Below are 27,499 nucleotides of genomic sequence, written 5' to 3' on the forward strand. Positions count from 1 at the left end.
GCAGGGGAAGGTTTAGAAAGGATATGAAGACGAATAAAGGGCACTTTCTGAATTTAGGGTCGATGCAAGGACCCTGATGACGTCCCAATGGGTCTCTATACCTCGGACATTCGTTGTACCACCACAGAGCGCTGTATTCTCCCTCGTAGCAGTGCAAGCAATATGGACTTGGAGGGTGAGATAAAACAGTTTGTGCCCATAGCAGACCACAAAGGCAACAGCCGCCAACCTGACGACTGCAGCACACAATGGCGATAGCGAGCGCCTGGTTACTCTTTTGCCACCATGTCGTTCATTCAAAGGGAATGACAACCACCGGCACTATAGAGCAGCTATGGAGGTGGCCGCTCCTACATCTGCACAGGCACGGTATACCAATAACACAGATTTATAAAGGGAACTGTGAAAAATGCAGCATTTTACTGTCCCAGCAAAGTAAATGTGATTTCTGAAATCTCATGCACACACTCCTTATTTTTTCATAGCAGATTTGAAGCCATTTCATATCTGCAGAATGTCAATTCTTTCAGCGTATTTTACCTATTTTAATGAAAAGAGAAAAAAAATCCACATGCATAAAAAAACACACCCAAACAAGGAGACAAAAATGTGTGGGGTTTTTATGCAGTATTTTTCCTGACAAGAGTCATTTCTGATGCAGAAATACAGGTCCTTCTCAAAAAATTAGCATATAGAGTTAAATTTCATTATTTACCATAATGTAATGATTACAATTAAACTTTCATATATTATAGATTCATTATCCACCAACTGAAATTTGTCAGGTCTTTTATTGTTTTAATACTGATGATTTTGGCCTACAACTCCTGATAACCCAAAAAACCTGTCTCAATAAATTAGCATATCAAGAAAAGGTTCTCTAAATGACCTATTACCCTAATCTTCTGAATCAACTAATTAACTCTAAACACATGCAAAAGATACCTGAGGCTTTTAAAAACTCCCTGCCTGGTTCATTACTCAAAACCCCCATCATGGGTAAGACTAGCGACCTGACAGATGTCAAGAAGGCCATCATTGACACCCTCAAGCAAGAGGGTAAGACCCAGAAAGAAATTTCTCAACAAATAGGCTGTTCCCAGAGTGCTGTATCAAGGCACCTCAATGGTAAGTCTGTTGGAAGGAAACAATGTGGCAGAAAACGCTGTACAACGAGAAGAGGTGACCGGACCCTGAGGAAGATTGTGGAGAAGGACCGATTCCAGACCTTGGGGAACAAGGCGTGTGCAGGAAATGGGCTACAGGTGCCGCATTCCCCAGGTAAAGCCACTTTTGAACCATAAACAGCGGCAGAAGCGCCTGACCTGGGCTACAGAGAAGCAGCACTGGACTGTTGCTAAGTGGTCCCAAGTACTTTTTTCTGATGAAAGCAAATTTTGCATGTCATTCGGAAATCAAGGTGCCAGAGTCTGGAGGAAGACTGGGGAGAAGGAAATGCCAAAATGCCTGAAGTCCAGTGTCAAGTACCCACAGTCAGTGATGGTGTGGGGTGCCATGTCAGCTGCTGGTGTTGGTCCACTGTGTTTCATCAAGGGCAGGGTCAATGCAGCTAGCTATCAGGAGATTTTGGAGCACTTCATGCTTCCATCGGCTGAAATGCTTTATGGAGAAGAAGATTTCATTTTTCAGCACGACCTGGCACCTGCTCACAGTGCCAAAACCACTGGTAAATGGTTTACTGACCATGGTATTACTGTGCTCAATTGGCCTGCCAACTCTCCTGACCTGAACCCCATAGAGAATCTGTGGGATATTGTGAAGAGAAAGTTGAGAGACGCAAGACCCAACACTCTGGATGAGCTTAAGGCCGCTATTGAAGCATCCTGGGCCTCCATAACATCTCAGCAGTGTCACAGGCTGATTGCCTCCATGCCACGCCGCATTGAAGCAGTCATTTCTGCCAAAGGATTCCCGACAAAGTATTGAGTGCATAACTGAACATTATTATTTGATGGTTTGTTTGTTTGTTATTAAAAAACACTTTTATTTGATTGGATGGGTGAAATATGCTAATTTATTGAGACAGGTTTTTTGGGTTATCAGGAGTTGTAGGCCAAAATCATCAGTATTAAAACAATAAAAGACCTGACAAATTTCAGTTGGTGGATAATGAATCTATAATATATGAAAGTTTAATTGTAATCATTACATTATGGTAAATAATGAAATTTAACACTATATGCTAATTTTTTGAGAAGGACCTGTATCTACAGCAAATACTTACAAATTTAGGAACAAACGTTACCACTAGTGTAATTTTATTTAAAAAAATATATATTTGGAAAACTCTTTTATATTTTGTTTTGGGTGTTTTTCTTTTAAATATAATATTAGATTGTTTTCTCCAATCATTGAAACCGACTGCACTCTGCTGTCAGATGGGAACTAGCACATAAGCTCTAACTGTGTGAACTGGCACATACCTTAGTTCTGAGTTCATTTAGTGTATATATATATATATATATATATATATATATATATATATATATATATATATATATATATATATACACACACATACTGTATATATTGTGGTATAGCGACCCCTGTGGCAGATAGGGGGCGTTGTGTGTGCTCCTTGAGATATGCATTGAGGCATGTATATGGTGTGCAAGGACCTGTGGTGATGTCACGCTCACCTGACTAGCCCTGTGACAGGTGCCTGGGTGTGGTTACACCTATGTAAAGGAGGTGTGTGGAGCACATGGTGGAATGTGAGTGTTAGTGGGTAAGTGTCCGTCAGGGTGGACACACTTCCGTGTGTCCTGGCAGGACACTGCAAAGTGGCCTGTGTGCTGGATGGTCCCAGGTGGGGACAGACGTCCTGGAAGCACACAGTGACCATTCCACTGGACATAGCACGGACGGTTGGTGTTGGAGGCTCCGGCGAGTGGAGTCGTCCTGGAAGCACCTGGAGACCATAGACCTGGGAGGTCTGTGTTGAGGACCTGGGACTGACCTGAAGTCAGTGTGAGTGAGAAACGTCTGATGGATACCTCTGTGGAGAAGAGGGATCCGGGAAACCTGTGCGGCACCAACAGGTAACTGGAAGGAACCGTGTGACACTGACCGGGGTCAGAGTGAGAGACGTTGTGTATGGGCACCTCGGAGGCCAAGGGGTGTCCAGGAACCCGTAAAGGTTGCCAACGGGTAACGGTCTGAAAACCGTGTATAATGCTGACCGGGGTCAGAGACGAACTGTGGTAAAGATGAATATATGCAGACTGTGTTCAAACTGTTACCAAGTTCCTGTGGATGTGGTTTATATTATGTGAAATAAACCGAAAAGACTGTTTTTGATAGAAAACCGTGCCCGAGTGCTTTGATTCTGCTGCCAAGCGAGTGTTCCCCAAGACACGTAGTAGGCGCTATGCTACAATATGTACTGTGTATACACTGTGTTCCAAATTATTATGCACATAGAGTTTAGGAGTGATAAGGTTAGAATTTTTTTGTTTGTCATTTAAACTCATTGATGGTGATGTGTGTCAGGGCTCTTTAGATCACTGAAAGCAATTGCAGATACCTGTTCAAATTAGTTTGGCAGGTGTGTCCAAATAAAGGCAAGACTACTTAAGAAGGCTGTTCCACATTATTAAGCAGCCTACATTTTTGGCCAAAATGGGAAAGAAAAAGGATGTGTCGGCTGCTGAGAAGCAACAAATTGTGGAGTATTTAGGTCAAGGCATGACTACAATCAACATTGCCAAGACGCTTCATCGTGATCATCGCACAATCAAGAAGTATGTAGCTGATTCCCAGCACACACGTGTGCGTGCTGATAAGGAAAAATTGAGGACTCTTTCCAACAGGCAATTGCATAAGGTTAAAAGAGCAGCTGCAAAAATGTGCCTTGTCATAGCAGCAGACAAGTTTTCGAAGCTGCTGGTGCCTCCAACGTCCCCAGAACCACAAGATGCAGGGTCCTTCAGAGGTTTGCAGCTGTGTGTAAGCCATCCTGTCAACCACCTCTATTCCACTGCACACAAGCAGAAACTGCTCCAGAGGGCCAAACGATACATGAAGACTGACATCCAAACTGTTTTGTTCACCGATGAGTGCCGTGCAACGCTCGGTCTCCAGATGGATGGAGTGGAGGATGGCTGGTTGATGGACACCCCATGAAAACATGGCGCCAACAAGGAGGAGGTGGAGTAATGTTTTGGGCTGGAATCATGGGGAGAGAGATTGTCGGCCCCTTTATGATCCCTGAAGGGGTAAAGATGAACTCCAATATTCTATGTGGAGTTTCTAAAACAACACTTCCTGCCATGGTTCAAGAGGAAGAACCGTGCTTTCCACAGCAAGATCATTTTCATGCATGATAATGCACCGTCTCATGCTGCAAAAAACACATCTGCATCTCTGGCTGCTATGGGCGTAAAAGAGGACAAACTTATGGTGTGGTCACCATCTTCCCCTGACCTCAACCCCATTGAGAACCCTGGAGCATCATCAAAAGGAGTGTCTATGATGGCGGGAGGCAGTTCACATCTAAGCAACAGCTCTGGGAGGGTATTCTATCCACATGCAAAACAATTGAAGCAGAAACCATCCACAAACTGACAAATTCAATGGACGAGAGAGTTCAGAAGCTTCTTTCGAACAAGGGGTCATATGTGCAAATGTAACATCACCTAGAATAAAGTTTTCACTTGAAAACTGTGTGATTTCATTTTGTGATAAGCTGATAATGCTTAGAACTTCACAATTGCCATTTTTTTGTTCAAAATAAAATAAAAAAGGTTGAAAACTCTGCTGTGCATAATCATTTGGAACATGCATTTTGAGTGTTTATTTTTTTTTTAAAAAGATACTGTTTTCATAGGCAGTTTGTTCCAAAACATTGCAATTATACTAGAATAGTAGATGAGTGGAAAATAACAATGTCTGCAATTCAGATAGGTAATTTAGAGAAAATATGAGGAAATATTATTTGCATAATAATTTGGAACACAGTGTGTGTGTGTGTGTGTGTGTGTGTGTGTGTGTGTGTGTGTGTGTGTGTGTGTGTGTGTGTGTGTGTGTGTGTGTGTGTGTGTGTGTATATATATATATATATATATATATATATATATATATATATATATATATATATATATATATATATATATATATATATATATATATATATATATATCAGCATATTCACTTGAGCATGTAGGCAGAGGGGGTAAGGTTGCCGAACAGTGACATCCTTCCTCCACAGGCTACGTAACGTGTAGGATCTAGTTTGGTCCAGGCAGTTTTCCATTGTTGTGATATCACTTAATAAAGGAGTCGAGAGGGAAGTGTAAATCAAGTGTCCTTGTTTAATGACAGGATGCACTATGCTTCCCACTATCCTACAAGCAATATGTTAAATGGGAGTAGATTTTGTTAGGATTTGGATTTACCTGTGGTCTATCTATAGCCAGACCAAGACTCAGTGGACCACCTAACCTAAATCATCGAGAAAACCGTACAGACTGTGGCTATAATACATAAATATATATTTTCCCTAGGCACCAATAGTACCATTTAATTAAATGTCCTCTTTAAAGACAAGAGCTGTAATAAACCCATGTACGAGAAAAGGCCATGTTCTTTAAACATTACACAACCCCTGGAGACCCCTGACATAATAGCCACAATGTGAACTCTACCCGTATTTAACCTCTCTAGGAGACACTTTATTGAGTGGAAGGAGGAAACACTTTTTTTCCAAATAGATTTTGATTACTTGCATTGAAAATTACCTGAATCAAAAACATAATGGGATAACTGTAGAGTTGTTGGACATGCGATGGTTGTGTGTGCGATATCTGGGTCCTGATTCATCAGCAATGTGTAATAACACGCTGACAAGACATTTAAACGTTCCTCCTAGGAAGTGATTGGCGCTTTGCCAAAGGTGATAATCCATCATTGGTTTTTCTACTGTGGGCAGGTCTAAGGATTACCCCTGGGCAAGAAGGCGTCTTAGATGACCCCAGTACCTCCTCGTACTTTAGTGTCACCAAAGTCTCTGTTCTAAATACTATAAACTAAGATGATAACCTCCGCCAGGTCTCACCTGTATGCAGCTTCATTTTCAAACACAAGTTTGTTTAAACAAAAAAAACCTCCTGTCCATGTTTCGCCTTTGATGCTGAAAGCTGTACATCAGACTCAGACAAAGGGCAATAGTGGCCTTGCTTCTTGAGAAAAAAACCCCCTGAAACTTACAAAACTTTTTTTCCCTCTTTTTATTTATTACCCATAAATAACAATTTTGGAACTTTTTCCTTAGAAGGCTGCATAGTGCTGATCCACTGTTATTCCTGATGGAAATGTCTAAATAGCAAAAGGAAAATCCAAGTGCATAATGCTTGTGAATAAAACCACCATGTGTAGACGAGTATTTCACAAGAAAACCACAAGAATTTCACAAGAAAACAAAAATAAAACCATATTGTAGACTTGAGAAACTGGAGTTTAAATAGTTAAAAAGGTAAAAGTTATTTATACAAAGATAACAATTATGTAGAAATGCATATAGACAGACATAATTTGGCAACAGTGTGTAAAAATTGATGTAAGTATATACTATGTGTAGATCAAATATGCCTCAATAATAATGGCAAATTGCATCAAGCATGGTATGCGTAAATTAAACAATGGTCCCATCTTACTCATAGATGAAGGAGGCCAGGATTGTTACCAGGATTAAGTACACAAGTCCCCAACGTGTGATTTGCATGTTTTCACTTGCTTTCTCAAGGGGAGTTAATCAATTGACTGAATAATTTGACTTTGATGGTATTATTATTGAGGCATTTTTGATCCGTAGTATATACTTCAATCAATTTTGATACATTATTGCCAGTCAGCGATTGTTATCTGTCTGTCTGTCTTTTTAATTTGCATTTTCACATAAATAAAGCTTATCCTTTTAACCATTAAGGCCGTGTGCACACGTTCAGGATTTTTCGTGTTTTTCGCTATAAAAACGTGATAAAAAAGCTTTAAAAACACATACATATGCATCCCATCATTTATAATGCATTCCGCAATTTTTGTGCAAAAAACGCATCACGGTAAAAAAACACAGCGTGTTCATTAATGTGCGGATATTTTGCGGATTTCCCACTACATTATTGCATTGGGAACCTCTGGAAAAAAAAAATCTGCAAAAAAAAAAATTGCGAGAAAAACGCGAAAAAAACGCATGCGGATTTCTTGCAGAAAATGTCCGGCTTTGTTCAGGAAATTTCTGCAAGGAATCCTGACATGTGCACATAGCCTTAAACTCCAATTTCTCCTGTCTACAAAATGTCTAAATAAATCGATAGTGGGGTCTTTCCATTTGGGTGACCCTTCACAGTCTGACACTGTCCAATCAGTGTGGGATATCCAGAGACACAACCCTTTGGAAAAAAAAAAAAGGATGGTAATGCCCAGTTGTCAATTTACTAAGACAAGAAGGAATAGCGAAAAAAAAAAAAAGAATTACGGTAAGCAAGATCTTTATAAAAAAAAAAAACCCACAGGAGACGCCGAGATGTGGAGCACATGGCAGAATTGGCCAGCAAGATGTGGCCACAGTTTTGCAGATACAACAAACTAATCGATGAGGCTCTATTCACTGTTTTAATGGATCTTTTTTTCTTCCATCAGGATTCTTAGAATCACTGTATAGGAAAGTAGATCTAAAGGACCCAGATAAAAATATATACTGCACAAAATACACTTTTTTTTTTCTTTTTAAAGGGGGCAGATTGTTTTAAGGACACCTTTGATCGCATATTTATAGAATTGACTACGTTTGCCTGCAGTAGGAGTATTATAAGATTGTCCCGACTTCGGCTTTACCATCAACAGAGCCTTTGCTTTAGACCAGTTTAACGTGTCCGATATTCACGGCCCGAGCAAAGACCACAAAGTGTGAACCCACCGCGGGTCTCCTGACCTAAACTGAACAGCCTCATAGGCATATATAGGGCTCAGGAGGAGTTTGGGTCAGGAGACCAGAGGACAGTCCTGACACTGAAGTTCATATTCTAAATGAAAAAAATCATATGCGGTACCAAGAACTCAAGGTTAGACTGACCTCCAGAAAGACCCTTTAATGGACCACTGTTCTGTTCTGCACAACGAGAACCAGGGGTCCAGTAGAGGATAGTGCCATTTGGGTCACTTGCCACCAGGGTCTTTTTTCCAGAAGGATTTACAAATATATTATATCATATGTCCTCTGTGATAATAATGAAAATTACAATGCAATTAGAGGTGGAGGTAGACCCCAAGACTGAGATTTTGCGAAGGTCTTACCTGACGTGTCTGTGCTGCTGCCTTTTTGCATCCTCTCCTAAGCGGTTCAGGGAAGGTGAGCGGCTCCGTGGTACTTGGGAATAGCTCCCAATAGTTTTCACAGTTCCATTTGGATTATTCTGCATCTGTTGTAGTAGCTGTGGTGAAAGGCTGCGGTGTAAAGAGGCCGAGGCGGCGGACCACTCAGGGATATTATTCACGTTCAGGTTGTTGTCGCTGTTGGATCGAAGGAGGACTCTGGGTGCTGTCAAGGTATGCTGCGGCCCCCTTCTCCGATGAGAGTAGCTGGGCGCTTCCCTGAATGGCACTGCAAAAAAAAAAAGAAAAAAAATATATATATATATTAAAAAACCAGGCTGAAATATATCATGTGCACTAGGACCTGGTACTGTGCGCGATCCACATCACTCCGCCATTCCATACACTAAACACCTGCACTCAGCGTTCTGCTTTATGACTTTATTTTACTGACACAACCAGGCCAAGAAAGAAGGAAGGTTAAATGACAACACCCTCGTGGGAGCACAGAAATCTAGCCGTCTGCTGTGACAGACGTGTGAAATTGGACAATTTAATTAAATGCACCGCGAGAACTCTCAGATATATTCAATCTGACATTGAGAAATTAACAAAGAATACCGCCAGGTTCTGCACGGTTCCCGATGCAAAAACATATGTCATACACAAGCCCCCTCCTAGCATGGGGCTGTAACTATAATTCAAAGGGTGTCAAAAATGTTGGGCTCAATCTATTTACAGACCAATAGATGTTCATGGATGGCGAAGCGATGGGCTGAGGGATGTAGAGACATGCAGATTATGGTATACACACGTATGGAACGTAATAACTGTTAGATCACATCATATAGAGGCGAAGATGATGGGAAATGTGCTGCGAGGCATCTGCTTAATAATCAGAGATTTAAGCTAAGGATATCATTTTATATATTTTCATTTCCAGGTGCAAAAAACATTATTAGGTTCTTCAAAGTAGCCATCTTTTGCTTTGATGATTGCTTTGCACACTCTTGGCATTCTCTTGATGAGCTTCAAGAGGTAGTCACCGGGGAATGGTCTTCCAACAATCTTGAAGGAGTTCCCAGAGATGCTTAGCACTTGTTGGCCCTTTTGCCTTCACTCTGCGGTCCAGCTCACCCCAAACCATCTCGATTGGGTTCAGGTCTGGTGACTGTGGAGGCCAAATCATCTGGCGTAGCACCCCATCACTCTCCTTCTTGGTCAAATAGCCCTTACACAGCCTGGAGGTGTGTTTAGGGTCATTGTCCTGTTGAAAAATAAATGATGGTCCAACTAAACGCAAACCGGATGGAATGCCTTCAATTTTGAATAAATCCCCAACAGTGTCACCAGCAAAGCACCCCCCACACCATCCCACCTCCTCCTCCATGCTTCACGGTGGGAACCAGGCATGTAGAGTCCATCCGTTCACCTTTTCTGCGTCACACAAAGACACAGTGGTTGGAACCAAAGATCTCACATTTGGACTCATAAGACCAAAGCACAGATTTCCACTGGTCTAACGTCCATTCCTCGTGTCCTTAGCCCAAACAAGTCTCTTCTGCTTGTTGCCTGTCCTTAGCAGTTGTTTCCTAGCAGCTATTTTACCATGAAGGCCTGCTGCACAAAGTCTCCTCTTAACAGTTGTTGTAGAGATGTGTCTTTTGCTAGAACTCAGTGTGGCATTGACCTGGTCTCTAATCTGAGCTGCTGTTAACCTGCGATTTCTGAGGCTGGGGACTCGGATAAACTTATCCTCAGAAGCAGAGGTGACTCTTGGTCTTCCTTTCCTGGGACAGTCCTCATGTGAGCCAATTTCTTTGTAGCGCTTGATAGTTTTTGCCACTGCACTTGGGGACACTTTCAAAGTTTTCCCAATTTTTCGGAGTGACTGACCTTCATTTCTTAAAATAATGATGGCCACACGTTTTTCTTTACTTAGCTGCTTTTTTTCTTGCCATAATACAAATTCAAACAGTCTATTCAGTAGGACTATCAGCTGTGTATCCACCAGACTTCTCCTCAACACAACTGATGGTCCCAACCCCATTTATAAGGCAAGAAATCCCACTTATTAAACCTGACAGGGCACACCTGTGAAGTGAAAACCATTCCCGGTTACTACCTCTTGAAGCTCATCAAGAGAATGCCAAGAGTGTGCAAAGGAGTCATCAAAGCAAAAGGTGGCTACTTTGAAGAACCTAGAATATAAGACATTTACAGATGTTTCACACTTTTTTGTTAAGTATATAATTCCACATGTGTTAATTCATAGTTTTGATGCCTTCAGTGTGAATGTACAATTTTCATAGTCATGAAAATACAGAAAAATCTTTAAATGAGAAGGTGTGTCCAAACTTGTGGTCTGTACTGTAGATGACATCCGTGTGTCTTCAGTGTGACACATACTGGCGCCTAGGAAGCAGTGGTAATGTTTGTGCTGTTCCATGGCACCGGATGCTGAAGACAGCTCTCATCATTCTCCCCTACTAGTGCTGAGATCAGTGAGAGCAAGGGAGAATGATCAGAGTTGTATTCACCTAATAACAGCGAGAGCAGGTGGCAGCTGATGGGACTACTACTCCCATCAGCCTACACCTGCTGCTGCTAGTAACCGTGAGAGCAGGCGCTGTCTGATGAAAGTATTCAGGCTGCGTTCCCAGCCGGGCTGAACTGCGGTGACCTCAACACCATGACCAAGTCACAAAGTTTATTGCAGTTCAGCTGAGTGAGTTCACCAAGCTGAACTCAGTGACTTTTTCTCATGGTGCTGAATTCATCACAGTTCAGCCTGGCCGGGAACGCAGCCTCAGTGACCCACGGTAACTTCAATGAGGTCACTGCTGCTCACTGAAGCTGCACTCGCAGCAGCTCATTCATCAGTGGTTCTCAGCCTGGACGGTCGCATCTTGCCATGTTGAAAACTATTTATTCCCAGACATGGATTATGGCACTGGACAGAATGACGGACAGATGAGGGATATTGTTGTTTTTTTTATTTTATTACAGCAGATGTTGGCTTCAATGGAATGGGCATTAGGTGAGTATAATGGTGTTTGTTATTTTTAAATAAAAATGGAAAAATAAAAGACTTTATACTGGCTGTGTCTTTATTTACCATATAACTATAGAATTAGTAATGGATAGGTCTCTTATAGACGCCTCACCATTACTAACCCGTGGGCTTGATGTCAATACAAAGGTGACATCAACCCCCTACAAATATTACCCCACTTGCCACCACTGCAGGGCACGTGGGAAGAGACGGTCAAATTGCCAGAATTGGCGCATCTAATAGGTGCACCTTTTCTGGGTGGCTGCGGGCTGCTGTTTTTAGGCTGGGGGGAGTCAATATCCATGGCCCCTTACTAGCCTGAGAATACCAGCCCCCAACTGTTTGTCAAAAATGAGGGGGGACCACACGCCGTTTTTTTAAATTATTAATTTAAATAATTTAAAGATAACTGCGTGGGGACACTTCTATTCTTGACAATTTTGCCTGGCTGGTTATCAAAAATAAAGGGAAACCCATACCGTTTTGCTTATTTATAGCGCAGGCAGCAGCTGATCAATGTTCCCATCAGCAACCGCCTGCTCTCACTACTATTAGCGGCAGCAGATGTAGGCTGATGGGAGTAGTAGTCCCATCAGCCGCAACCTGCTCTCGCTGTTATCAGTTGAATGTAACTCTCACCATTGTCTCCTGATTGCAGCAGAGCAGGGGAGAATGATGAGAGCCATCTTCAGGACCCGGCGCCAGGGAACAGCGAAAAGTACCGCTACTTTCAAGGCACCGATATGTGTCACACTGATGTCACACGCATGTACTGCTGCTTCACAAGCGCCGGTATGTGTGGTACCGATGCAGCACATAGTTGCCACAAGTATTAAATACATGGACACACAACTCCGGTACTCATTTGTTCGGTACCAGAAATATCAGGACGTGTGAACCCGGCCTAAACACTCAATTCAATGGGCCAATTCACATGTGTGATTTTCTGCACAGCTTGTCTGCATTTAAAGCCATAACGTTTTTTACATGTATTTTTCAGTCTCCCCATAGATATCGACAAAGAAAGGAAATCCTCCCCCCCATCCCGCGTCTCCACAAGAGAAATTGACATGCTGTAGTCTCAAGAGACGTGCCACATGTCCATCTCCACGGATGGGACACAGGCGTCTCTGGACGCATAGTTAGCATGGGATTTCTTAAAATCCCATCCAGTATGCTGTAACATCTGGATGCTGCACAAGTACGCAGCGTCCAACCAGCAGCGTTTACTGATCATCTGCACATTTCAGCATTTATGCTGTGGGAACATATCCTTAGGCTCCACTACCTGGTTAATCTGCGCCAAGCTGACTGTAGTGGTCCTCGCCTTGCTGTAAGCTTTAACTCTATTATTACTACTTTTTTCCTAAATGATAAGCATGCTGTTGGCATCCAAATATTCACTACATGTGCATTTTTCTACCACATGGCAACGAATATAATATATTTCTACAGGAAATTTGCTCAGAGACCCCATGTAAGTTGGGGATTCTCTCTGGAAATCTGAGGCAAATCCATGGTGAATCGCTGATAGCTTGTGCTTATGAAGGAGCTGGAGAGGGGACGGGATCCGGTCACCAGTTACCAGTGGCACCACGTTATATATAGATCCTCTGCGTACGGCGTGCAATGACGGCTCAGTGCGGTTATAAATACACAGATGTGCAGTAACGCTCAATTCACATTTCATAAAACAAAAGAGATGTCACCGGAGTCGGACTTGGAGGCCTAGAAGCACGTATACCGGCCACTGAACAGATAGGGAGGCAGCAGGGATTCTGCAGTCCTAAAAAAAATAATACCCAAGTAGTTCCAGGAAACTGGTGATTATGGCTGCTTCTCTCTCCTTTCCTAGTTGGTAGTGAAAAACCATTCAGGAGAGTCACTTTGTGACCCGCAAGATACTGTGATTGCAACAAGCCACAAAAAAAAAAATTGAACTGGTTCTGAGATTTGCTTGTTGCAGTCGCAGTACCTTGCGGGTCTCAAAGCAATCCCATACATCGTTATTTGGCCGTACGGCCAAAATAGCTGTGGAGCCCAAGTGTATTTCCAGATGAGAGCAGCATGATGTCAACTCGCGTTTTTGGAGCAGATTTCACTGTAGAAATGCTTCAGATTTGCATTGCAAAATTTATATTTTTTTTACGTGAATCCACTACAAAATCAACCTAAAAAAACTCAGTCTGGACATGAGATCTCTGAAATCTGCATCATACATTGTCCGGATGCTGATTGAAAATTTTCCGCAACTATTATCTGCTCTGTGTGAACATCCCTTAATGAGGTCCATTTTGATCCTTGCCATAGGAGCCTGGGGATAACATAGGTCATAAACTATATCATGTGCTCCAAGTGTTGGCAATGGAATAAAATCTTCAAAGCTGGCAATTTTGTATTATGAAGGTTCAAATATGACACTGCTGTATATCCACTAGTGTCTGTGACACTCTCGTTTCTCTATTGCACACCTGTGTAGTGTCAGCACTTGTTTTATATATTTTGTCACGGATTTGTTTGCTATACTGAGTGATCACGGGCAGTTCATGTCTGAAACGCGTTTGTGCGATATCTTATCCACCACCAAGAATTTTTTTAATTCCATGTTTTGAAATAAAGCTTTGAAGATTTTATTCAGTTGACGACACTTGGAATTTTTCTTCATATTTTACCGTGGGTCAGTGGTTTTCCTTGTTGCAGCAACGCCATATTGCGAACGGTCCTGATATTGAACACCACAGTCAGGCTTTAAAAATTTTTCTCATTCTATGAGTATATCCCGTCTTCCCATCCCTTTGAGAACGTCTTCAAAGAGACCCTGTCACTAAAACAGGACTCTCTCGTCACAACTAATTACAGGGTGCAATTATGTTGCGTTATCCGCCTTGTGAAACATCAATAAGGAGCGTGAAAAGGCACGTCCTACACAGTAAGAAAAGTACGTGGACCCTAGTTAACATTGGCAGATTAATGGGCATCGTTTTAGGTATGGTGCTCCAAATAATAGAAACGGCCTCATTGGAGAGGAGGAAACTGAACCCCATCCCCCGCCTTTTAATGAAGAAGGCTGCACATGTAAGAAAGTGGCTTTAGCTAAACGCCACTGTGCAAGATGGTGTGACAGACGCTGGTGCTTCTCCAGACGGGAGGACTGAGATATCCAACACTTTCAATAACAACCAGCTACATAAAGCCAGTCTATAGCACATAAAGTGCCTTGCTTAAGTATTCGGCCCTCTGGAACTTTTCAACCTTTTCCCACATATCATGCTTCAAACATAAAGATACCAAATGTAAATTTTTGGTGAAGAATCGACAACAAGTGGAACACAATTGTGAAGTTGAATGACATTTATTGGTTATTTTAAATTTTTGTGGAAATTCAAAAACTGAAAAGTGGGGCGTGCAATATTATTTGGTCCCTTTACTTTCAGTGCAGCAAACTCACTCCAGAAGTTCATTGTGGATCTCTGAACGATCCAATGTTGTCCTAAATGCCTAATGATGATAAATATAATCCACCTGTGTGTAATCAAGTCTCCGTCTACATGCACCTGCTCTGTGATAGTTTCAGGGTTCTGATTGAAGCACAGAGAGCATCATGAAGACCAAGGAACACAACAGGCAGGTCCGGAAAACTGTTGTGGAGAAGTTTAAAGCCGGATTTGGATACAAAATGGTTTCCAAAACTTTAAACATCCCAAGGAGAACTGTGCAAGCTATCGTATTGAAATGGGAGTATCATACCACTGCAAATCCAGGGCTGCCACTAGAAATTTCGGGGCCCCATACTGGCAACATTTCCGGGGCCCCCTTGAGACTCCACCCAGGCTCCACCCCAGCCCCGCCTCCACGCTCCACCCCTCGAACTGGCCACAGTCCCACCGCTCTCTCTTGGAAAATCTCCACTTCTCACCTATCACACATTGACAGTTCCCATCACCAGATCACACATATAGCCAGCAGCTTTTGTTTTGGCCAAAAGATTTTTTATGCCACCAAAATGACAAGGTAGACACTTTTGGCCAGGCCCTACTCTACTGTAACCTATTAAATATTTGTTAAAATATGCAATACAATTTAGGTATATTTTTATTTTTCAATTTTTAAAATGACCTATAATACCACATAAAAGGAACAAATACCACAGCACCATGACCAGACACCATATTACCACCACAGTGACCGAATAATATCAAATACAAGGAACAAATACCACAACACCATGACCAGACCACATATTACCACCACATAGTGACTGAATACTACAATACTGATCAGTAATAAAAAACACCCCACAATACTGTCACCATAAGTGCCAGTATTCACAGGAGATCTGTACTTAGTATGCAGTGTCTGTGTACAGGTAATACAGTGATCACCGGTGACATTATACACAGGAGCTCTGTATATAGTGTACAGTGTAGTGTCCGTGTATAGGTAACACACTGACTCACCAGTGACGTCTCTAGGTGAAGTCCTTCATCTTTCATCCAGAACAGATCGCCATCACTTCATCCAGCCAGGACTCGTTTCTGCAGGGAATAACACAGTTATCTCGAGTTCCGCTTGCAGAACACATTACTTAATTTTCCCAACTTCTACATTACACCACATGAAGAAGGCAACATAGTATCACTCTACACAGTAACAGGACCGCCCCCCATTTAAAACAGTATACTCAAAAAATAAAATAAATACATCACTGCAGTAATAATATCCCTTAATTAGCCCCTATGGTAATAATATTCGCCATCCTAGCCCCCGTGTGTCTCATTCCTGGCATCAGCCATATGTTCTCCCATCCTGCCCTAATGAGTATCCATTCTGCCCCATATGATCTCCCCATCCTGCCCCATCTGTCTCCATCGTATCCATCCTGTCCCATGATCCTGCCCCATCTGTCTCCAATCCTGCCCGTATCACCATTCTGCCCCGTCTCCAATCATGCCCCCATGTCTGCAATCATGCCCCCTGTCTCCATTCTGCCCCATCTGTTTCCAATTCTGCCCCATCTGTCTCCAGTCATGCCGCCATGTTTTTCATCCTGCCCCGTGTCTCCAATCATGCCCCGTATCTCCATTCTGCCCGTGTCCAGCTTTCTGCCCGTGTCCAGCTTTCTGCCCCCGTGTCCAGCATACTGCCCCCGTGTCCAGCATACTGCCCCCGTGTCCAGCATACTTCCCCCGTGTCCAGCAAACTGCCCCCGTGTCCAGCATACTGCCCCCATGTCCAGCAAACTGCCCCCGTGTCCATCATCTCCTCTGCCCCTGTGTCCAGCTTTCTGCCCCCGTGTCCAGCATTCTGCCCCTGTGTCCATCATCTCCTCTGTCCCTGTGTCCAGCTTTCTGCCCCCGTGTCCAGCATTCTGCCCCTGTGTCCAGCATATCCTCTGCCCCTGTGTCCAGCTTTCTGCCCCCTTGTCCAGCATTCTGCCCCTGTGTCCAGCATCTCCTCTGCCCGTGTCCAGCTTTCTGCCCCTTTGTCCAGCATTCTGCCCCTGTGTCCAGCATCTCCTCTGCCCGTGTCCAGCTTTCTGCCCCTTTGTCCAGCATTTTGCCCCTGTGTCCAGCAGCTCCTCTGCCCAGCTTTCTGCCCCTTTGTCCAGCATTCTGCCCGTGTCCAGCATCTCCTCTGCCCCAGCATGTCCAGCATTCTGCCCCCGTGTCCAGCATGCTGCCCCGGGCCCCCGCCTCCCCCGGGAAAACTCCCCCCCCCCCCCCCCCCCCCGGATCGCAGCTACCAAAAAAAAAAAAAAAACTTCTTACCTGGCCGTGTGCTCCTGCGGCGGGCGAAGCTCACTTCCTCCAGGCAGGTGAAGGACGCACTCGCCGGCAGCTGACGATGACGTCAGACGCCGGCGAAGTGCGACTGCGCACTGTGGCCGCTCAAGTCTGCTGCCAGCCTCCGACTGGCTGGCGGCGGCTGTTAACTATTGACGTACGGGCACGGGCCCGCACGTCAATAGTGTGCCGCAGCGCCTGCAGGGGGGCCCCGGTGAGCAGATTAGACGGGGCCCGATGTGGGCTCCCTCTGCCCACCGGGCCCCATACGCCAGTCATGGCTGTAATGCCCTGATGGCGGCCCTGTGCAAATCTACCAAGACCGGGCCCGTCCCTCTAAACTTTCATCTCAAACAAGGAGTAGACTGACCAGAGATGCAGTCAAGAGGCCCATGATCACTCTGGATGAACTGCAGAGATCTACAGCTGAGGTGGGACAATCAGTCGTACCCTGAACAAATCTGGCCTTTATGGAAGAGTGGCAAGAAGAATGCCATTTCTCAAAGATATCCATAAAAAGTGTTGTTTAATGTTTGCAACAAGCCACCTGGGAGACACACCAAACATGTGGAAAAAAGTGCTCTGGTGAGATGAAACCAAAATCGAACTGTTTGGCGTAAAGGCAACACAGCTCATCGCCCTGAACACACCATCCCCACTGTCAAATATGGTGGTGGCAGCATCATGGTGTGGGCCTGCTTTTCTTCAGCAAGGACAGGGAAGATGGTTAAAATTGATGGAAGATGGATGGAGCCAAATACAGGACCATTCTTGAAGAAAACCTGTTGGAGTCTGCAAAAAGCCTGAGACTGGGACGGAGATTTGTCTTCCAACAAGACAATGATCCCAAACATAAAGCAAAATCTACAATGGAATGGTTCACAAATAAACATATCCAGGTGTTAGAATGGTCAAGTCAAAGTCCAGACCTCAATCCAATCGAGAATCTGTAAAAAGAGCTGAAAACTGCTGTTCACAAACGATCTCCATCAAACCTCACTGAGCTCGAGCTGTTTGCCAAGGAAGAAAGGGCAAGAATTTCAGTCTCTTGATGTACAAACCTGATAGAGACATACCCCAAGCGACTTGTAATCGCAGCAAAAGGTGGAGCAACAAAGTATTAAGTTACAGGGGCCGAATAATATTGCACGCCCCACTTTTCAGTTTTTGAATTTCCACAAAAATTTAAAATAATTAATAAATTTCATTCAACTTCACAATTGTGTTCCACTTGTTGTTCATTCTTCACCAAAAATTTACATTTGGTATCTTTATGTTTGAAGCATGATATGTGGGAAAAGGTTGAAAAGTTCCACGGGGCTGAATACTTTCGCAAGGCACTGTACACAGACAGGGTGACGTACAAGAGTCAATGTGAACAATTAGTAGAATGGGTGCTGTCTAAATGATGGCAGGTCACGGCCGATGCCTTCTTCACGTCACGCTTGTGGTGAATGTTCAGCTTGTGCCCCAGGAACGCTCCGGACCTGTACACTACACATGTCCATAGGCATGCATTGCCATACTGAGAACACAGTAATGTCCTTCTATCCCCTGTATGGCTGGTGTACATCACTCTCGCAGATGTAAAAGTCTCTTCTGTCATACAGACAAGTGCCGAGGTTCTTCTCTTTCCATGCTCAGTGCTGTCCTGCTCTCATATTTTGCAAGTTGGAAATGTCCTTGTTGTTTCCAGCTTTAGAGGCTGCATGGGGAGAGTATCCCTATAGAGTGGGATACCCTGCCATACCTCCAACATACGTATATGCCCATCTCACATGTATGGCGGCTCTTACACACAACATCTGTACAGACTTAGACAGCACATGAACCATTTTCACGTGAAAAGTCCCAAGAGGTTAATAGCATTTTACGTGCAATATTACCAGCATAAAAATACCTTTTCAGCATTTTTTTGCTCAATGAGCAACATCTAATCAGTGCTGTCAAGGTGGAAGGGAGGTGGCTCTGGACAGAATCAGTCTCCTTCCCCCTCTGGCAGTTGACAACACAGTCCCTTCTCACTTCCTGTGCAGGATTCTTCTCAGCTATACTACCATGGTACTACAGAGGCTCAGCTCCTCTCCTTACAAGCCGACAGAAACCTATTTCCATGGGATGATCTGAGGATCACTTTGCAGAGACTTGGGGAGAGTGATGGAGCATTGTGTCACCAGCAGCACTTGGCTCATTATGTTCGCATTACTATACACTGTTAACACCAGGTGGCGCTACGCTATAAGTTCAGGACTTTTCACTGGGGTTCTTTCAATATCATGCACCATTTTTGTGAACTCTTCAGTGATTATGATATTTAGTGCTGGGGCAAATCCTTTGCTGAAATAGCCATATTCAGCCCTCACATCTGTCATGCTTAACCTTTGCAGCATCTGCATATGCCACAATGACTGACTCACTTTACTGCACTGTAACTCATCATGCAACTTATTTCTAAGGGTAAGGCCAGAGAATAAATGAAACACAGCAGTCAAAAATTGCTGCAGTTTTGCAAGTAATTAACAAGAAATCGCTTGATTTTGTACAAAACTGGATGCATCATAACTGCACTGTGCGCCAATACCCTCAGGTTGGGGTCAGCACGTGTCTCACCTGCTAAGAAGCCACTTCCTAAATGTTGCAGCAGTCGCCCGCGGCAGCATCATTGCAGAGGTGTGCTGCTTACTGTTAATTGCCACGTAGTTAATAATAAGCAAACCGTAAGCAGTTCATTTTTTATTGATCCAATGGAAAACCACTACGACAATTTACAAAGCGGCTTCTCAACAGATGCACCCAGGACACTTGCTAGACGCCCACCAAACGTCATGTGCGACCCCCAAACTCAACCTGTGGCCATGTTCCCATGTAGCGTAAATGTTGTTTGTTTTTTCCATCTGCTTATTTTGAGCAAAGTGATGTGATTTCATGAAGACTAATTACCACTCTACATTTAAAGACACTGCAGAACTGAGGGTTATTTTTTTTCTGATAAGTCTCTCTGGGAATTCTGAAAAAATGCTTTGGAAAAAAAAAAACAACCCACAAAACGTGTTTTGAGTTCAATATTTGAGTTTCTGGATGAAATAAAAAAAAAGACGCTGCTTCAAATCTGCACCAAAAACAGCAACTACAACTGCAGCGCCCCAGAGTCCTGGTCGTTGCAGTACTGTGGCTCCGCCACTAAGGGGAGCTATGGTACGTCTGATGGCACTGAAGGAGTTCACCTGACCAGGTATCACAGACACCAATACATTTCACAGCCGGGCCTCCAGGGGGAGCTAAGGGTTCTATTCATTAGGCCACTCCTCACATACTGGTAAAACTGGGGGTCAGGCAGGAAGTTAGAACAGAAAGCTGACTGGGTTGGAACCAGGCAACACCTTGTGGCAGAGGGTGTTGTGGGAGAAGATTCGGTAGGGTCCCTGTCAGGGGTGGGATCCTGACAGAGACCTGGCAACTTGAGAGAACGTAACGGGACCGTGCCTGCTCAGCATAGCGGCGGTGCCCAAGGAGGGATTGGAAGCGAGATAGATTGTGCTGAGTGAGAAACGAGATCAAAGCAAGAAGGAGAATACCAGTAGGAGTCGTGCTGTGAGACCGAGGCAACATCCTACTGAGGCGCACTACCGGTGGCCGGAACGCCGAGGGAGTATTACAATATTCAGCTTCAGGCAATACTCTAAACCAACGGCAGGACAGTCAGTCTAAGGCGGGCAGTCTCACCTAAATCACCTATGCAGTCTTGGGGGGCAACTTGTGGAGAGGGGCGACTCTAGGGTCCCGGAAGAGCTCCGAGCCTACCCGTCATACAGGTGCCGTCCTAACCGTAACATCAGGGAGGGACGGAGGATTAGCAGAACATCATCTAATCGAGTTGTGAGGGAACTTAAGAAACAGACACAACAGTTGTGGGGACTTTCCGTAAGCACAGCAGGGAAGGACCGCAACACATAGCGCTAGAAGGAAGGCACAGATTTCCACCTGCTAAGAGAACTCTGGAGGTGCCATTGGACCAGCCGGACTTGCGCAGCCTGGTTATCTGGATTCCGGACTGAGGACCCAGTGATCTTCAGTAAAGAGGTAAAGAGACTGCAACCTGGTGTCCTCGTTATTTACTACAACCTACACTGCACCGCAACATCACCATCTACATCTATCACTGTACGCCCCTCAGCAGGGTCACGGACCGGGCCTAGCCACCGTGACAACCCCAGAGTAGAGACTCAGAGGCCCGGTACCGGGTACCCCTCGGCCCTGCGGCAGTGGGGGCGCTGCACAACAACAACAAAAAACCCTGCAAAAATGAAAGAAATATAACAGATTTATTTTTTGATGAACAACTGCAAAAAGAAAAAAATGCAGCGGAAAAATAAAAGCAGCATTTTACACGTGGGAACTTTGCCGCAGAAAGCAGCCATCATTAAATCCTAATTACCAACTAAAGAATAAAATGGAAGGACAATTCTGCAATATAAAATAATCCCTCTGTTCAGATGAAGAAAGAAATGCAGGAAACACATCAGGAATGGCGACATTCACAAACCATCACACTTATGGATCTCCGAGTCTGTAACACATTTCTCATTGAAGACGTCCTAGGGAAAAAAGACAAATGGTTCTACAAAATGGACATAAAATCTGCTGTCTCATCAGTTCTGCACAATGTGGGCTAATGTCTTATTCTATAGAAAGCTAAATGTATATAGCCAAGCCGCGCATCACAGAGGCGGCCGCCATGGGGCCTCAGGTGATAAATGTTGTAACGAGAGGTGCAGCGTAGCTGGAGAAACTGCCGAGCCTTCGCCGTCAGATCAGTGATAAGGCTTTAGCTGGCAGCACGAGTAATCCAGGACAGACTGGTAACTACATATGTGCGTCCCTGACTACCAGTCTGCTGTAAATTACAAAGCTGCCCAGACACTGACTGGCATTGAGCTGATGGCCATTCCTTCAGCTCTGGGCAGGAGCTTTGGGGTCACCGAACTAATTACACTGTTGGCTAGGATAGAAAAATACAAGCTCACACATATAGTACCTTCCTGTCCGCAAATGGATATTTGAACACTGAAAAAAAAAAAATCTACTTTCTTTATGTAAATGAAGCTACAAGTGCACTGAGGGCGGGCCAATTGTCAGCAAGTGCACAGATCATCCCAATTATTGCCATCTAGCGCCACACTTATGAGCTTGATTCACGTCTCTTCCTGCCGGCACAAAAAAGACTCCAATCAATTCTATGGCGGTGGTGCTAGGGCGGATATAATGTGGAGGATTGTATTCGCTCCTGTCCACCAGCGCCGGACAGCATGGCCCAGTAGGCAACTTCCTGAGTGATGCCAAAGGAGGCCAATGGTAGCCAAAGTGGCATTAGGGACCACAGCCTCTTCATTCTAGTTCATTCTGTTTCTCTAAAAGCGTATTTACATACTGTAGTTGTATGCCATAAAACGCTGCGGCGTTGCAGCATTTCAGGAGCAAGACTGAGGTTTTTTTTATGTGATGTTGACTGCATGGTGAAAAATGCACTTGTAGGGTATCTGCAAATGTTGTCTTTTTCAGGTGCGTCCACTCCATAACCTGCCTGAAAAAGCGCAAAAGAAATGCTAAAAAAGCATAAACATATGCACTGCAATGTAGAAACGACTCTGTGCTAATATGTTCAGAATTCAGAGCTTCCTTTAAGGGCATGTGCACACGATCAGTAAACGCTGCGTACTTGTACAGCGCCCAATGAACTCATGAAAATTCACCTGCGTTCAATAGACGGCAGCGCTTTCGACGCAGCGAACATGTACGGTGTCCGAAGCGCTGACACTCCGGATCGTGCGCACTTGGCTTAACAGCTTCTGGTTTACAAGCTATAAAGCAGTGAAGTTCTTCAGGCGACTTTCACTTGGAATCCACTCACTATTATATATAGATTTATATACTGAAAGAAAATAAAACGTTGACCTGGAAGTCGCCAGAAAATACACCGCCAGTGTGTTCTTGAAACAAATTTTTTTTAAAAAAAACATGACAGGTTTACCCGAGCTTAAACTAATAAGTGTGCACATGCCCCAAAGAAGTGTCCGGGGGCGAAAACTCTCCAGTCTGATTTGTGATGGGTTTCCTGACTCAACTAAACAGCTTCATAGCCATATTATGAGGCTACAGGTTCATGTGATCCACAACCAGTCCATACTGGGACCGTGACACACCGGTTTGTGAATCCATTTTGTCTGTGTGCTGGCCGTTGACGGACCAGAAATTACACTCCTCTAAACTGAGCCTAATTAAAAATTGTGACTACACTTTTAATCACCTGGGACAAGGATTCAGCTTACTGATCTGACCTTTAATCTTAGTGTCCTAGCAAATGCAAAGTGGCTAGTTGGCAACTTCCTACACCATCACTTGGGTAACATCCCGAATGTCGTACAGCATCAGAAAATGTTGTTCCGTCCAATGGAGTAACACACGGCGATATCGGAGTTGGATGGTCACCGGCCAAACTGACCGGCTCAGTCCTGCTGTGTCTGTGGTGATATACATAGTATCATCTAAACAATACAAAGACACACAAACTTATAATAATTCTGTGCAAACACAGGACAAGGTTTCAATTCACCTTCCTAAATGCCAACCACCGGAATTCATTAGTCATAAAAATGGGGACAAGGATGGCCGGCACTTGAGGGATTTGCGAGGCGGTGACCTTCAGAGCCGCTGTTATTTTGAGCCTGGAAGGCAGAATGATAGAGAGGGATGCCAGTGATATTATAAGGTATCTGATGGCGTGGTGGGGACAGGGTGCAGCCACCCAGTGGTGCGGGATATGTACGGCAACGTGTGCAGCTCGATGGCACTATGGCATGTAATATGTGGAATAATTACACACCACAGGAGATTGATGACTAATGCTTAATCAAGCATCTGAGTGATTAATTTGAGTTTTGTTATGCCCAAAAAAAATGAAGATAAAAAAATTTTCCAAAAAATTCTACATAAATCATGTTTCAGTCTAATTTAATTCCCGCTCGTGCCATGTAAATCAATCACCACTTGCTCCTACAACATGAGAGACACTCGAGACATCAGAGAAGGTTGGATCTCTGCCAGATCAGCTATAACATACCCTGAAATGTTACACAAAGCACAATAATCCAACTACCAGATACTATGGCGCTACTGTGGAACTACAAATACAAGCACCACTTAACCCATTTTAATCAGATGTCAAAACCAACTCTTGGCATTAGCTGACTATCAGTCGGCGTCATTATAATATCAAGATGTCTGTCGTAGAACTACAAATATCAGCATGCTGCCGTTAACCCAATTCATTAGGCTGTCGTTCAATCATTCACTGAATCGATTAACCTGTGGAACTGAGGTGTCCTCCATAAGAGGTCAAGTCGTCAGATGACGAGGAAAAGTTGGAGGACTACAGGTCCCAGCAATATGTTATGGGGGGACCTTATTTGAATCAGCTTAAAAAAAATCAGTTGCCATAGAGCTGTGGTAGAACTACAGGTCCCATCAAGCAAATATTAACCTGGTCTTATTATAATGTATCGGGGATGTCGCAGAGCAGCGGTGGAACTACAAGTCCCAGCAAGATGACAGTTAACAAGAATGTTATTCTACTTATAAGAATTGCAAATTTGGTACGAAGCAGTTACGGAACTACAGCTGCCAGTAAATCGTGATCCAACACTACTTGCTGCTACAAATGGTGGGAGTTGGGAGTAAAATTCTATTGATCTGGAGTCTTGGCATCGGTGAGGTTAATGTACAGCTTCTCACATATACACACTCCAGGTTTCCCTCTTCCATCACGCATTATTCCAACTCCCATTCAGAAAAATATTAGCCCGCAGCACATCTCGCTGCTGCGCCGTCCATTCCAGCACCACTCCATCTGTTCTTCATCATCCCACAAACTCTCCAAAGGCAAGGAGTCTGCATGAAGTTTAATAATATGTCTAAACCCCAGCAGCCGGGGAACAGCCCCCCGCTCCCACCCAGCAGGTGCCTCTTACCTTCCTTCTTAGTGAATGCACTAAACAAAGACTTCATCTTCCTGGGAGTGAAGCGGAGACGTGCCAAGTACCCCGAGAGTCAGGACTACTATCCCATCAGTTTCAGCTGCCGGCAGCCTACATAGAGGAGCAAGTTCCTGGGAAGTGTGGAAGAGCGAGCATTGCTGGGAATGGAGAACCCAGGACTCTGGTGACGAGCCCACCCCATATCCTGTCCGTCAGCTGGGAAACGGCTGCGCGCAGACTGGAGATGCTCAAACATTTTGTGATCTTTCACAGAGTGAGTCATGTGAGCAGATCGGCTCTGTTCCTCGCTATTGTAAGGACTGTATTAATGAAGAATCAGGCACGGCTTAGAGCGGTGGGAAAGGGTCGTGCAATTAGGATGCCATTGTGCAGACTGAAAGATACCAGATGGGAACAGGGGAGCAGCCACATGCCACCAAGGCAGGAACGGGACAGTAATTTGGACATTTCTAAAAAAAAAAAAAAAAATTTGTAGCAGAAATTTCTGAATGGTTTTGGTGGATGGATTTCCGCAAGTCAAATTCAGATGAATGGGAAGGGTGCCAGAATGAATGCATCAAATCTGCAGAGCGTAAACTCACCATATGAGCCTAAAGACGGTCACCGTGAGAAAAATGACCAGTCACCTGGTTGGTGATTAGAGCTGGCCCAGAAATTACCCTCGATGACTGCAACTAAATGCCTCCTGGCTCGCAAAGAGGGGTAGAAAAAAGTATGTTTGAAATCCAAGAAAATGTATACTTCCCAAAAATCTTCTCAATATTTGCGAATATAACATTTCTTGTAGCGAATTTACTGCTCACATTTCTGCAACAATCCTATCATTTAATAGCGCCTTCAGAAAACCATGTAATTCCTGCAGAAATGATGCAACTGGAAATGGGTTTCAGTTGCAGGAATTTCAACAATAAATGCGCCGCATGTACAACCTGCAGCAACAAAATCCTCTTCGGATTACACTGTGGAAATGCAGCCATGCTTCTGTACATTTCACCATCAGCAAAAGTTTCAGTTTCATCAGCAATTGACAGGATATAGATTTCAAAGACAAAGCGCAGGTCAATATAGGTTGCTTATTTTCCCAGAGGAACACAAATTCAAAGTAGAAAATCCACCCGTGGGACCGTATCCTGAGCTCCGTATGTGAACCCCACAGCCGAATATTGTTAGTGTTAGGCCGGAGACACACTGGTGCGAGAGACGGCCGAGTCTCGCTGGTTAAAAGCAAGCTGTGGCACCTGCATTCCGGAGCTGAGCGTGCAGCTCCATGTATTGCTATGGAGCCGCACGCTCCGCTCCGGAATGCAGGTGCCACAGCTTGCTTTTAACCAGCGAGACTCGGCCGTCTCTCGCACCAGTGTGTCTCTGGCCTTAGGCTGCCGTCACACTAGCAGTATTTGGTCAGTATTGGACATCAGTATTTGTAAGCCAAAACCAGGAGTGGGTGAATAATGCAGAAGTGGTGCATATGTTTCGATTATACTTTTCCTCTAATTGTTCCACTCCTGGTTTTGGCTTACAAATACTGAGGTAAAATACTGACCATATACTGCTAGTGCGACGGCAGCCTTACAGATATGACAAGGAAGAGAATAGAGAATAGGTAAAGCAAGTTGTTACAAATGCCCCATTTTTATGATAGGTGGGTGCCCCAGTGATGGAGGTCCAGAACAGGAAACCCCCACTCCCTAATAGACTATTAAAAAATGGAATTTTTTGAACCACTGGGATCCCAACCAAGTAAGGCTCTGATTACGAGTCCATTCTCTTGGGACAGAAGGAGAAAGGACACGTGAGCAGAACCCCAAGAGGAAGGACACATGCGCAAAGACCCAAAAGAAAGGACATGTGTGCAGAGCCCCAAGAGAAAGGATGAGCAGAGCCCCAATAGAAAGGATGAGCAGAGCTCCAAGAGAAAGGACACGTGAGCAGAACCCCAAGAGAAAGGACACATGTGCAAAGACCCAAAAGAAAGGACATGTGTGCAGAGCCCCAAGAGAAAGGACATGTGTGCAGAGCCCCAAGAGAAAGGACATGTGTGCAGAGTCCCAAAAGAAAGGACACATGTGCAGAGCCCCAAGAGAAAGGACATGTGTGCAGAGTCCCAAAAGAAAGGACACGTGCAGAGCCCCAAGAGAAAGGACATGTGTGCAGAGCCCCAAGAGAAAGGATGAGCAGAGCCCCAATAGAAAGGATGAGCAGAGCCCCAAGAGAAAGGATGAGCAGAGCCCCAAGAGAAAGGACACGTGAGCAGAACCCTAAGAGAAAGGACACATGTG

The 27,499-nt window shown here is 44.3% G+C and overlaps 1 protein-coding gene across 9 annotated transcripts in view; it reads right to left on the reverse strand.

Annotated features, from left to right (window-relative positions):
- Nucleotides 1–27,499, reverse strand: part of SHANK2 (SH3 and multiple ankyrin repeat domains 2) — a 672,686-nt gene that overhangs the window by 373,144 nt on the left and 272,043 nt on the right. For 8 of the 9 annotated variants that reach the window (XM_077286975.1, XM_077286974.1, XM_077286973.1 and 5 more), the window contains one exon: nucleotides 8,314–8,620. In XM_077286975.1, the coding sequence (XP_077143090.1) occupies nucleotides 8,314–8,620 (307 nt within the window). Of the gene's footprint in view, nucleotides 1–8,313; nucleotides 8,621–25,193; nucleotides 25,414–27,499 lie in introns of those variants that run through there. The other variant, XM_077286976.1, reaches the window with a different exon arrangement.

The sequence above is a fragment of the Ranitomeya variabilis genome, chromosome 2 (assembly GCF_051348905.1).
Source record: "Ranitomeya variabilis isolate aRanVar5 chromosome 2, aRanVar5.hap1, whole genome shotgun sequence".
Taxonomy (NCBI): domain Eukaryota; kingdom Metazoa; phylum Chordata; class Amphibia; order Anura; family Dendrobatidae; genus Ranitomeya; species Ranitomeya variabilis.